The sequence below is a fragment of the Hordeum vulgare genome, chromosome 1H (genome assembly GCF_904849725.1).
Source record: "Hordeum vulgare subsp. vulgare chromosome 1H, MorexV3_pseudomolecules_assembly, whole genome shotgun sequence".
Taxonomy (NCBI): domain Eukaryota; kingdom Viridiplantae; phylum Streptophyta; class Magnoliopsida; order Poales; family Poaceae; genus Hordeum; species Hordeum vulgare.
In genome coordinates, this window is record NC_058518.1 from 70845967 (window position 1) to 70858452 (window position 12486).

The 12486-nt window shown below is 43.0% G+C and overlaps 1 protein-coding gene across 1 annotated transcript; it reads right to left on the reverse strand.

Moving 5' to 3' along the window:
* Positions 1-123: 123 nt before the first annotated feature.
* Positions 124-5871, reverse strand: LOC123424642 (probable E3 ubiquitin-protein ligase XBOS34). Its single transcript, XM_045108281.1, has 9 exons — positions 5267-5871; positions 5054-5168; positions 4161-4241; positions 3976-4064; positions 3757-3848; positions 3571-3652; positions 2503-2605; positions 1504-1589; positions 124-1168 (listed from the first exon to the last, which is right to left on the reverse strand). Exons 1-9 carry the CDS (start codon positions 5366-5368, stop codon positions 344-346), a joined length of 1575 nt encoding a protein of 524 aa, XP_044964216.1. The 5' UTR covers positions 5369-5871; the 3' UTR covers positions 124-343.
* Between the last annotated feature and the right edge of the window lie 6615 nt (positions 5872-12486).

Genomic DNA, 12486 nt, shown 5'->3' on the forward strand with positions numbered 1-12486 from the left:
CTTCATTTGGCATTTTCATCCGAAGCCAGCATTTGCAGGTGCTCTCAAGCTGCTTTGTAACCTAGCAGAAGCAATATTTGATAGTACCATCAAAGCAGAAGCAGTTCAGCTGAATTTCTCTGATCATGACAAATACGCCCACACTCTTCATTAAGAAAAAATGTCTTAAAACTATGTACATAAGTTGCCTTCAGTGTTGTAGCTTCAAGATCACATAAAACGAAAGGAATACTTTGTAGTAGTACACCTGCAACTGCAGTATAACATTACTTCTCGTATCAGAACTTAATAGGGGGGAAGCACCCATCGCTGCTGTGACATGCTGCTTCATTGTTTCAGCTGTTCAAACTGCATACAGGCGGATAATCTGGTTAATCTTGGCGCGGCAAATGGGGCACCCCCATTTCTTCGACTCGATATCCTTCAAGCAGGACATGCAACCAGCCATGTGACCACACGGAATGCAGGCTCCTTCCACAGGAGCATCCAAGCAAATCACACAAGTGCCAGAGGGAGTGTTACCACTGCTGCTTGCATCGGCTTCATTTTCTACAGGTTTTGCAGAGTTTAGCGCCGTACCACCACCTTCCGTAGCTGGCATGGTTACATCAACTGGTGTGAAATCTATGGACGGATACTCAATAGGGCCATCGTAGAAGGTTCCTTCGGCAAGTGGTGGCGCAGTTGGTGTTGGAAGAGTTGGAAGTGCAGTTGGTGTTGGAAGAGTTGGAAGTGCAGTTGGTGTTGGAACCGGAAGTGCAGCTGGTGTTGGAAGAGACACAGATGCCTCAGGTGGAATCACAATCGAAGGGTTGTTGTTCTGACTTTTGTTAGGTTTCAATGAACTTTGGTTAGAGCTTGTTCCAGGTACGTCCCATCCGTTGTATTTGCTGCTGCTTGGGGCATCAACCTGTGCTTGGCCACTCATTTTTGAAGGCGCTGGAGAATCTGGTGAGCCCCATCCGTTGAGAGAGCTGTTCGTTGATGTCATTGGCTGCACATTGGGCACTCCCTCTGCTATAGCTGATTGGATGGAGGCATTGATAGCCATCGCTAACTCAACATCCTCCTTACTGGGAGTCGATTCCACTGAAGGTGCCGAAGACGGATTTGGAGCTGGATTTGGATTGGGGGCATTCACTGGTCGTGTAGGAACCATGCTGGCAACCTAAAAAAAGAGGATCTATGCACAATTAGATTATTTGTTTTATCTATACTGAAGTTAACATTTTTTGTTAATTTTCATCAACACAACAAACTTTAAATTAGTTCAACATTAGTTAAAAAAAATATTTGCATCATAATTATTGGTTACTGAGCATGTACTGATATACGCACAATCTATAAGTGAAAGTTGGTCAAATGAAAACTGTGAAAAACTGAAGATTAATCTTCAAAACTAGTTCAGAATATACCATGAATGACTAGAGCCTGTCTCAGATCTTGAGAGACAGAAAATTCGTTAGTAAGGGGAAACATTTCATAAAGTTTAGCTTATATCACCTGTGCCATGCCACAACATGCACTATAAAATGATCGAAGCTGCTGCTTGTCACCTTCATAAGCCGGTAAAAGCTTGTATCGTGATTCTGCAAATATTCAAATGTAAATTAGAACAGCATGACCTAGCAACAACAGTCCAAGTTTAATATTTGCAACATAACATTTTAGTGCAGGCCATCTGACAGAAAACATGTTATGTACTCCCTCCGTTCCTAAATATAAGACCTTTTAGAGATTTCAATATAGATTACATACGGAGCAAAATGAGTGAATGTACACTCTAAAATATGTCTACATACATCCGTATGTAGTCCATATTGAAATCTCTAACAGGTCTTATATTTAGGAACGGAGGGAGTACATAATAAAAGGTACTCCCTCTGTACCTAAATAATTGTAGTTGGGGACAGCCATGCAATAAGAATATACCTATAGCCAGTAAAATGTAATGAAACGTCACTAAAAAAATGTGAAGTATCAATAGCCCGTTTTCCAACAGAACATTTGCACAGAGATATGCACTTTGTATAAATAGCAAAAAGAATCACTAAATACATGTATGTATGTGTGCACGAGCGTTGTAAAGAGCAGGAGGAATCACTACAATGTAGAATAACGAACTAGCTTTATGTGAGAGAACTTATTGTTGCAACCAACAAGAGTGATAAAGCATGCATGACTATTTGTGTGTGGTTGTAGTCATTTTTGCTCTCCTGTAGGGTAATACCAAACTCATGAGTCCATCACTAAGAATAGGTCTCCCGAGTCCTAACTCTAACCTTGTGTTTCCATGCCAACGAGTGTTAAATGAGAGAATAAATTTGAGTAATTCACCACACAAGAATTCGTGTTCTGCTCTTTCAGCAAATAATTGTTTTTAGTGAGATGGCCATATATTACATTGCACTAAAATGATAAAGATTGATAAAGCATGTAACCAACAACACAAACATGCAATTCAAATTTGCATAAACTGAATAGATGAAATATTGCACGTACTTGTAACTTTGTCAAAAATTGTCATGGAAGGATCAGCCAGATTATACTTTGGTTCCTCAAGTTGAGATTTCCAAAGTTTGACTACAACACGAGGTTTAGCAGCCTGTTTATTCATAAAAAGTATGTTACAAATAATAAGAAACTTCATAAAATATATACACAAAATTGCAATAAAAATAGCTAATCCGAATATAACAAAATGGAAGTAAGAGTAGGGTTTCCTTCGGGCAAGATGCAAGTATTGGTTTTCTAGTTGGATGTGTGAGGTGATGCTGGTAAATTGAGTAGAATTAAGAATGTTATGGAAACAAACTAAATGCACTATTCCAACTTTATTATTATGGATTAAACCATTTTTAATATACCTTAATTCATATTTCAGGAATATAATCAATATACATACTAATTACTAGACTGCACATGGGGAAAGCATCAAGAGGATTGGATAAGGTGCTGCATGAGCTATGCGAGTGCATGGATTAATCAACCAATCACCCTTCTAAGTATATCGTGCATAGTTCAAAAAAGCGCTAGGCGTTAATTGTGCGTTTTGCCACTGCCTTGCGCTTTTCTGACCAAAGCGCATGCCTATGCGCAATTATGCGCAGATTAAGCGCAGTTATGCGCAAGGCATTTTGCTATCGCCTAGAGCCTAGACGCACTTAAGCCCCCGCTTAGACACGCCTTTTTTAACTATGATATTGTGCCACAATAACTGTTGTGAATTACAATTCCTGTGCAAGAAATTAAAAAAAGTAGAGACATTGTCATGTATCTAATAATAAAAGGCCAGTTTATGTGCAATTTCCTCCAGAAACTCAAATTTCAACACAAAAAATATGACAAATGCTACTGGTTAGTGATTACTGACCTAGACAATGTGGTAAGCATACACTAGAAACAAATGAGAGGTCAATAATTACATTACTGATTATCTCATTTCAAATAGAGTTCCATAAAAGAGTTGTTCACCTTGTGGGTGATATGAATATGTCAACATAGCCAACATTATAAACATTACTACTAGGCTACACCATACCAAAGCAGCATTTTAGCAGGTTTTCATACCTGCAAGTCAGGATATATAGCTAACTCAAGCTTGACAGGTCTTGCCGGGCTCCGTGCTTCACGTGGTAAAATCACTGCCCAACTGGGAAGAAGATTCAACTTAGGTTAGAGACACGTAAAACATACTACGATTGCCCTCACATCTATGTGCTTGTGGTAAGCAATGAAGTTTCACAGGAATATTACATCTTTCTAGTCAACAACTGAGGAGCAAATGCTTCCAAGAAACCAGGACCATAATTCTCCCTCATCCATCCAGAAAAAAGAGAAATCCGTCCCTGAAAATAATAAAGAACGACATAGCAACCGATAAACAACTTAAAGAATGAATAGCAACAAATAAAAATGTGCAAGTCAATCGAAGTATAATAAAGCAAAATAGGACGTGAAGAAAAATATGTATACCTCTATGGCCCTTACAACGTTCACATGACCCTTTTCTCTAGCCAGATCAAGTGCGGTATTGCAATCATCATTTGTTATGAATGGGTTAGCTGCAAATAGATCATAGACAGAAGGTTTTTTAACGTACAAAATTCAAATGGCAAACAATTGACGCATGGTGATATATCTACTGCAGCATCGTAAACCTCCATGTGAGAGAAGTAAATGGACAGTCGGATCAAGTCCTTTTTTGGCAGCATGGTGCAATGCAGTCCCAGCATGTGATCCTACAAACAGAAAAGGAAAAGGGAGGCATTACAACAATGCGACAAAAAGTGGTAACCTATTTTATTTAGCATGCATCCAGTAATAATCCAATGGATTCTAGTTTGTTTAATAACATCGGAGGATTAGACGCCGGGCTGTGGATCACCGCTGGTGCCAAGCATTTGGGTTCTATGATGCCGTGAGAGTAGGCTAGTGCATGAGTGCATTTGTTGAGGAGTAATGCCCTCGTCTTAAGCAAAACCTTGTAACTCTTCTTCTTTATTAACGAGATAAGGAAAATCTTTTGCCCCCGTTTAAAAATAATAATATCGGAGGATCACATTTCGTTAAAGCAGAGTTGGTGCGGTGCAACTCAATCAATACTGTAATGTTACAGTTCCCTTGATTGAGTTGATTCTGTTTTGCATAACACGCAATACTGAAATCTAATGAAATATAAGCAATATATTTTACTTAAGCACACATTGTGGTGGTTTTCTATTTGAGTGAGAAATTATAGTTAGAAACTTCAAGGTGTCCTTTTCATATCCCAAAGTATGCACAACTTCTTAAACCTTTGGGCTATGGTCGTGTCAAAAACTCAAAATCAACTCACCAATGTTCTTTTTTTCAACAAACCTACTTTTGGTTGAAGCACCACAATAGACTTTATCTAACTACTGGATCTAAACTAAGAATAACAACAAATGTGTACTCACTCCACACCATCCAGAAAAATCCCCTGTTATGCATCCTAGTCCTAGGAATAATGGAGATAATAATCAACCAAAGCGAATACACAAAGTTGCTAGTATGAGAAAAGCATCTATACCAGGCCGATATGCATTCACGTTTGCACCCAGTTCAAGCAGAGCTTTGGCCACATTCAGCAGATCAGGGCGCATGCTGGCGACCATCAGGGGCGTCTTCCCTTCCTTGTCAATCCACTGCAGGCAAGAAATCACACCCCAAGAAGAAAAGTTAACTCGACTGATTGCCAACTTTACAACAAGACTAGGCCGTCAAAAATCGATGTTTTCCTTGCCTCAACGCCCGCGCCCTGCGCCCGGAGGTTCCGAATCCCCTCGATGTTGCCGTAGTTCACCTGCTGGTACAGCAGCTCCTCCTTGGATTGCTGCAGCCCCATTTGGACCCGCCGGACGGCGCAAAACTGAGGAATGAAGTGGGAGAGCGGTTCCCTTGCCCAAAACTGGGATTTTTTTAATTGCTGATGAATAAACAGAGGATTTCGGTGGGGGTTGCTCCAGCTGAGGGTGCAGGAAGGAAATCCCAAACCAGCCGCAGCACGGAATCCGAGCGAGCCCGAGGCAAGGAGATCGCCGGCTAGGGGGTGCGGGCAAGAAGGGAATCCCCTGCCGGCGGCGAAGAGATTGCGGATGGGGATTGGACTGGACCGCGGCCAGGAAGGAGATCAAGGAAAGTGTATAACACAAAAAAACTGAGGGAGATGATCAAACCAGATAATAGGGGAATCCGAGGTAGAGGATGGCCGGGGATGAGATCCCCCGCCGCGGGAGAGAGGGGCGAGAGTTGGCGGCTGCGGATGGGTTATTTGGTGATTGCGGGTGGGACTTAAACGCGTGGTTGTTTGGAGAGACGAAGAAGTTAATGCGGCATCAACAAATTTTCTTTCCCGGTCTCTAGTCAGGCTTCGTGGCGAAGGGATTGGGAGTTGCTTGGGAGAAGCGCTCGCCGACGCGGGATGTGACGGGGCGCTATGGATTCTCTGACATGGAAGGAAGAGTCACGTCGGAGACGCCACAGTACGCTGAATTTGTTTTTTATATGTTTATTAATATAGTACTAGTATAATTATATTTATCAGGAAGATTCATCACAGATACGATTCACTTCAAACATAATAAAATTTACATCCATGTCTTTTGGACTAGTGCGATCATTAGAGCATCTCCACCCGTTCGATCAAACTTAAAATAGCGTTGTCTCGGGACGCGTCGACGAAAAAATCAGCGTGGGAGGCTTGGGTTCCCAGCCGCTCTCCCAAGGTCGCTCCCAATCGGTTTTTTAAAAATCGAACTCAGCCAAAAACAACACAAATTTAAAGAAAATTCAACGTTTCTCATTGATATATGTACAAACTAAACTAAAAACATAATTTAAGCCGGTCAAAAAAAACATAATTTAAAACGAAATTTAAACATTACTACGCCATTGTCGCCGTCTTCTACATGCCGAGAAGCTTGTAGAAGTTGGTGTAGTCGTCGTTCTGCACTCTGCCATCGTCCTTGCTGTACCCCCTGCCCTGGGTCGCCGTGACAGACGAGGTTGGATGACCCGGGCGCCTGCTCGTCGTTGTCGTCGAGGATGACGACGCCGCCCTCCTCGCAGTCGTGCCGTCGAACAATGATCTCCTCAAGGGCGTAGGGCTGGCGCTCCATCTCCTCCCGAACGTAGTCACCACTCGTCCATTTGAGGGCGGTCTCGTCAGCGGTGGCCATGTCCAGGCGCTCCTGCTTGAGGGGAAGGAGCGTCGACTCGGTCTTCGGCTTGACAAGGCGGGAGGAGGAGCCGCTGATGACCCACAAGTATAGTGGATCAATCGTAGTCCTTTCGATAAGTAAGAGTGTCGAACCCAACGAGGAGCAGAAGGCTCTGATAAACAGTTTTCAGCAAGGTAATAACTGCAAGCACTGAAAATAGCGGTAACAAGTGATGGTGTAGTGAGTAAAACGTAGCAAGCGAAAAGTAACAAGTAACAAGTAGTAGCAACGGTGCAGCAAGTGGCCCAATCCCTTTTGTAGCAAGGGACAAGCCTGAACAAAAGTCTTATAGGAGGAAAAACGCTCCCGAGGAACAGGGAATTTCTGTCATGCTAGTTTCATCATGTTCATGTGATCCGCATTCGTTACTTTGATAGTTTGATATGTGGGTGGACCGGCGCTTGGGTACTGCCCTTACTTGGACAAGCATCTCACTTATGATTAACCCCTCTCGCAAGCATCCGCAACTACGAAAGAAGAATTAAGACAACGTCTAACCATAGCATTAAACTAGTGAATCCAAATCAGCCCCTTACGAAGCAACGCATAGACTGGGGTTTAAGCTTCTGTCACTCTAGCAACCCATCATCTACTTACTACTCCCCAATGCCTTCCTCTAGGCCCAAACATGGTGAAGTGTTATGTAGTCGACGTTCACATAGCACCACTAGAGGAAAAGACAACATACATCATATCAAAATACCGAACGAATACCAAATTCACATGACTATTATTAGCATGACTTATCCCATGTCCTCAGGAACAAAATTAACTACTCACAAAGCATAATCGTAATCATGATCAGAGGTGTAATGAATAGCATCAAGGATCTGAACATAAACTCTTCCACCAAGTAATCCAACTAGCATCAACTACAAAGAGTAATCAACACTACTAGCAACCTTACAAGTACCAATCGGAGTCGCGAGACGGAAATTGGTTACAAGAGATGAACTAGGGATTGGAGAGGAGATGGTGCTGATGAAGATGTTGATGGAGATGACTCCCCTCCAACGAGAGGAGTGTTGGTGATGACGATGGCGATGATTTCCCCCTCCGGGAGGGAAGTTTCCCTAGCAGGATCGTCCTGCCGGAGCTCTAGATTGGATCTGCTCAAGTTCCGCCTCATGGCGGCGGCGAAACCACGAAAAAGCTCCTCCTCGATTTTTTTCTGGAACGAAACCCTTCATATAGCAAAAGAGGGGGTCCAGTGGGCCGTCAGGGAGCCCACAAGCCCTGTAGCCGCCACTAGGGGGTGGCGGCTACCAGGCTTGTGGGGCCTGATACGTCTCCATCGTATCTACTTTTCCAAACTCTTTTGCCCTTGTTTTGGACTCTAATTTGCATGATTTGAATGGAACTAACCTGGACTGACGCTGTTTTCAGCAGAATTGCCTTGGTGTTATTTTTGTGCAAAAATCAAAGTTCTCCAAACGTCCTGAAAATTTGCGGGGGGCATTTTTGGAAAATATGAAAAATATCTGCACCAAGTTCCACCTAAGGGGGTGGGCCAGTGGGCCACAAGCCCTGGCTCTGCCACCCCCCTCGTGGCGGTGGGCAAGCTTGTGGGGCCCACACAGCTCTGCCGCCCCCAACCTCAGGTCTATAAGTTCACTTTTGTCCCAGAAAAAATAAAAAGAGAAGATTTCGTCGCGTTTGTGATACGGAGGCGCCGCCACAACCTGTTCTTCATCTGGAGGGCAGATCTGGAGTCCGTCTTGGGCTCCGGAGAGGGGAAATCGTCGCCATCGTCATCATCAACCTTCTTCCCTCTCCAATTCCATGAAGCTCTTCATCATTCGTGAGTAATCTATTTGTAGGCTCGCTGGGCGGTGATGAGTAGGATGAGATCTATCATGTAATCAAGTTAGTTTTGATGGGGATTGATCCCTAGTATCCACTATGTTATGAGATTGATGTTGCTACTACTTTGCCATGCTTAATGCTTGTCACTAGGGCCCGAGTGCCATGATTTCAGATCTGAAATTATTATGTTGTCACCAATATATGTGTATTTTAGATCCAATCTTGCAAGTTGTAGTTACCTACTATGTGTTATGATCCGGCAACCCCGGAGTGACAATAACCGGAACCACTCCCGGTGATGACCATAGTTTGAGGAGTTCATGTGTTCACCAAGTGCTAATGCTTGGTCCAGTTCTTTATTAAAAGGAGAACCTTAATATCCCATAGTTTCCTTTTGGACCCCGCTGCCACGGGAGGGATGGACAATAGATGTCATGCAAGTTCTTTTCCCTAAGCACGTATGACGATACACAGAATACATGCCTACATCACATTGACGAACGGGAGCTAGCCACATATCTCTCCGTGTTATAGCTGTTGCATGATGAATATCATCCAAACAAATCACCGACCCATTGCCTACGAGTTTGTCCTACTGCTGATGTTACTTATCTTGCTCTGCTGCTGTTACTTGTCTTGCTCTGCTGCTACTGTTGCTACTATTGTCGCTTGCTCTGTTGCTACTTGCTACTGTTGTCACTACTGTTGTTCCTTGCCGCTGCTATTACTCGTTATGCTGCTGCTACCTGCTACAATTTTGGTTCGCTGGTCGTTGATGGGAACTGACAATTTCCGTCAACGAGGCAACTTGGCGGCATTGATACAATCGTTAGGAATAGTCTGCCGTCAACAGATCGTTTTTGACATCGTTGTTATCATACTACGTTGCTGTTACTACTTTGCTTGCAGATACTAATCTTTCAGGTGTGGTTGAATCTGACGCATTCAGATGCTAATACTCGAGAGTATTCTCTCACCTCCTGTCTGGCTAACCAACAAGTTTGGGTCGAATACTCTACCCTCGAAAACTGCTACGATCCCACGTGCTGGTGGGCCGTCAACAACATTCTTCTAGTTTCGATTGTCGGAGAGTGCTAGTAGCATTCTTCTGGTGCCGTTGCAAGGGAAGGTCTGCTGTTACGGAGTCAACACTTTTCTGGCGCCGTTGCCGGGGAGGTATTGCTATATTCTCTGAGTTACTTGGGATTTATATCTGCTGATCACTATGAAGAATCTGAAGGATCCAAAAACCAAAGTCTTGCCCTCAACTACGAGGGGAGGTAAGGAATTGCCATCTAGCTCTGCACTTGATTCACCTTCAGTTATGAGTAAGTTTGCGACATCACCTCCTGCTAGAAATCTTGATATGTCGCCTGTGCTTGATGATGCTTATGATGCTACTGCTAGAGATGCTATGCTTGATACTATGTCTGATGATACTATGCTTGATACTATGCCCGATACTGCTAGAGATGCTATGCCTGATGATGCTAGAGATGCTATGCTTGATACTATGCCTGATACTACTAGAGATGCTTTTTGCCTGATGATGCTAGAGATGCTATTTTTCCTGATGATGTTATGCTTGATACTGCTAGAGATACTACTTTGTCTGATGTTCCACTAGGGGTATTCCTTGATGCTCATATTGCTAGAGTTACTGCCAATGCTCGTGATGCTTCTGAAACTGCCGATACTATTGAGTTAGAACGTGCTTTTGCTCCTGTTAGATCTAGCTCTCCTAGATATGAATTGCCTGATATACCTGAGGGTTACGTTATGGAGGGAGAGATAGCTGAGGATTTTCTTGCGTGTAAGGATGCCTATGACGCTGAGAAATTACTTCTCAAGTGGAAGGAAAAATCTCTGAAAGCTAGGATGAAATACGACCCGAAGTTTGCCACTTCACCTATCTTTATCACCGATAAGGATTATGAATTCTCTGTCGATCCTGAGATAATTCTCTAGTCAAATATGATCCTTTTCACGGTTATGAGTTTGAGAAGGTCGTAGCCCATCTTACCAAACTACACGATATAGCCACCCTTTTCACTAGTGAGGAGAAGATCCACCACTACTACATCCTTAAGCTGTTTCATTTCTCTTTAAAGGATGACGCTAAAGCCTGGTTCACCTCTCTTGCTCCTGAATGTGTGAGTAGTCCCCAGGATATGGTCTATTACTTCTGTGAGAAATATTTCCCTGCCCATAAGAAGCAAGTTGCCTTGCAGGAAATATACAACTTTGCTCAACTCCAAGAAGAGAGTCTCCCACAAGCTTGGGGGAGGCTCGTCCAACTACAGAATGCTTTGCCTGATCACCCTCTTAAGAAGAACGAGATACTTGATATCCTCTATAATGGACTTACCAATGCCTCTAGAGACCACCTAGATAGTTGTGCCGGTTGTGTTTTTAGGGAACGAACTGTAGAACAAGCTGAGACCCTACTGAATAACATCTTGATCAACGATAATGCTTCAACTATTCCCAAACCACCTCCTAAGCCAGCTCCGAAGAAAAGAGGTATTCGATTCCTTAGTCCCGAAGATATGCAAGAAGCCAAGAAATCTATGCAAGAGAAAGGCATTAGATCTGAAGATGTCAAAAATCTACCACCTATCAAAGAGATCCATGGTCTCGATAACCCGATACAAGTAGTAGAAGTGAATTCTCTGCGTAGGTTTGATGAGAGTGATGTTCCTTTTGACAAACCTGCTAGCCTATGCTTTGATGAATTTGACAACTTTGTTGCCAAATAACAGAGTTCAATGATTATGTTAGCAGACATTTGGAACAAAGTACTCGTATGCTTAGCCATTTAAGTGCTTGTGTAGACAGAAATGTCAATGATCTGAAGCTTCTGAGTAAACATGCCTCTATGATTACTACTCAGGTAGAACAAGTACTTAAAGCTCAGAATGACCTGCTCAATGAATTAAATGACAACTCTGTCAGAGTCATTACTAGAGGAGGAAAAATGACTCGGGAACCTTTGTATCCTGAAGGTCATCCTAAGAGAATTGATCAAGATTCTCAAGGAATCAATGCTGATACACCCAGACATCCTAAGGAGAAGAAGAAGGATGATAGAAACCTACATGCCAGTTCACCAAATACTGTCACACCTGCAGAACCTAATGATATTTTTGCGTCTGATGCGGAAACACAATCTGGTGATGAACATGAATCTGGTGACAATATGGACAATGATGTTCATAATAATGCTCAACCCAGCAATGATGAGGATGTGGAGATTGAACCTACAGTTAATCCTGATAATCCACAACCTAAGAAATACGATAAGAATGACTTCACTGCTAGGAAGCATGGTAAAGAAAGGGAGCCATGGTTTGAGAGATCTATGCCCTTTCCTCCTAAGCCAGCCAAGAAAAAGGATGATGAGGATTTTGAGCGCTTCGTTGAGATGATAAGACCCATCTTTCTGCAGATGCGGTTAACTGATATGCTCAAAATGTCTCTGTATGCCAAGTACATGAAAGATATCGTGACTAATAAACGGAAGATACCGGATCTTGAGATCTCCACCATGCTTGCCAATTACACTTTCAAAGGTGGAACTCCTAAGAAACTTGGTGATCCCGGAGTGCCCACTATACCTTGCTCCATTAAAGGAAACTGCGTAAGAACTGCCTTATGTGACCTTGGAGCCGGTGTTAGTGTTATGCCGCTCTCTCTTTATCGTAAACTTGAATTGGATAAGTTGACACCCACTGAAATTTCTCTGCAAATGGCCAACAAATCAACTGCTTTCCCTATCGGCATTTGCGAGGATGTGCCTGTTGTGGTTGCTAACACCACTATCTTAACAGACTTTGTTATCTTGGATATTCCCGAGGACGATGCCATGGCTGTCATCCTCGGAAGACCCTTTTTAAATACTACAGGGGCTGTTATAGATTGCAACAAAGGCAATGTC

Excerpts from the sequence above, each read along its gene's own strand:
- LOC123424642 (XM_045108281.1), bottom strand. The coding sequence starts at position 5,368 with ATGGGGCTGCAGCAATCCAAGGAGGAGCTGCTGTACCAGCAGGTGAAC. Across the intron at positions 4,242-5,053 it reads CGTGAATGCATATCGGCCTG|GATCACATGCTGGGACTGCA; the intron begins GTATAGATGCTT and ends TTCTGTTTGTAG. Across the intron at positions 1,169-1,503 it reads CATGTTGTGGCATGGCACAG|GTTGCCAGCATGGTTCCTAC; the intron begins GTGATATAAGCT and ends CTCTTTTTTTAG.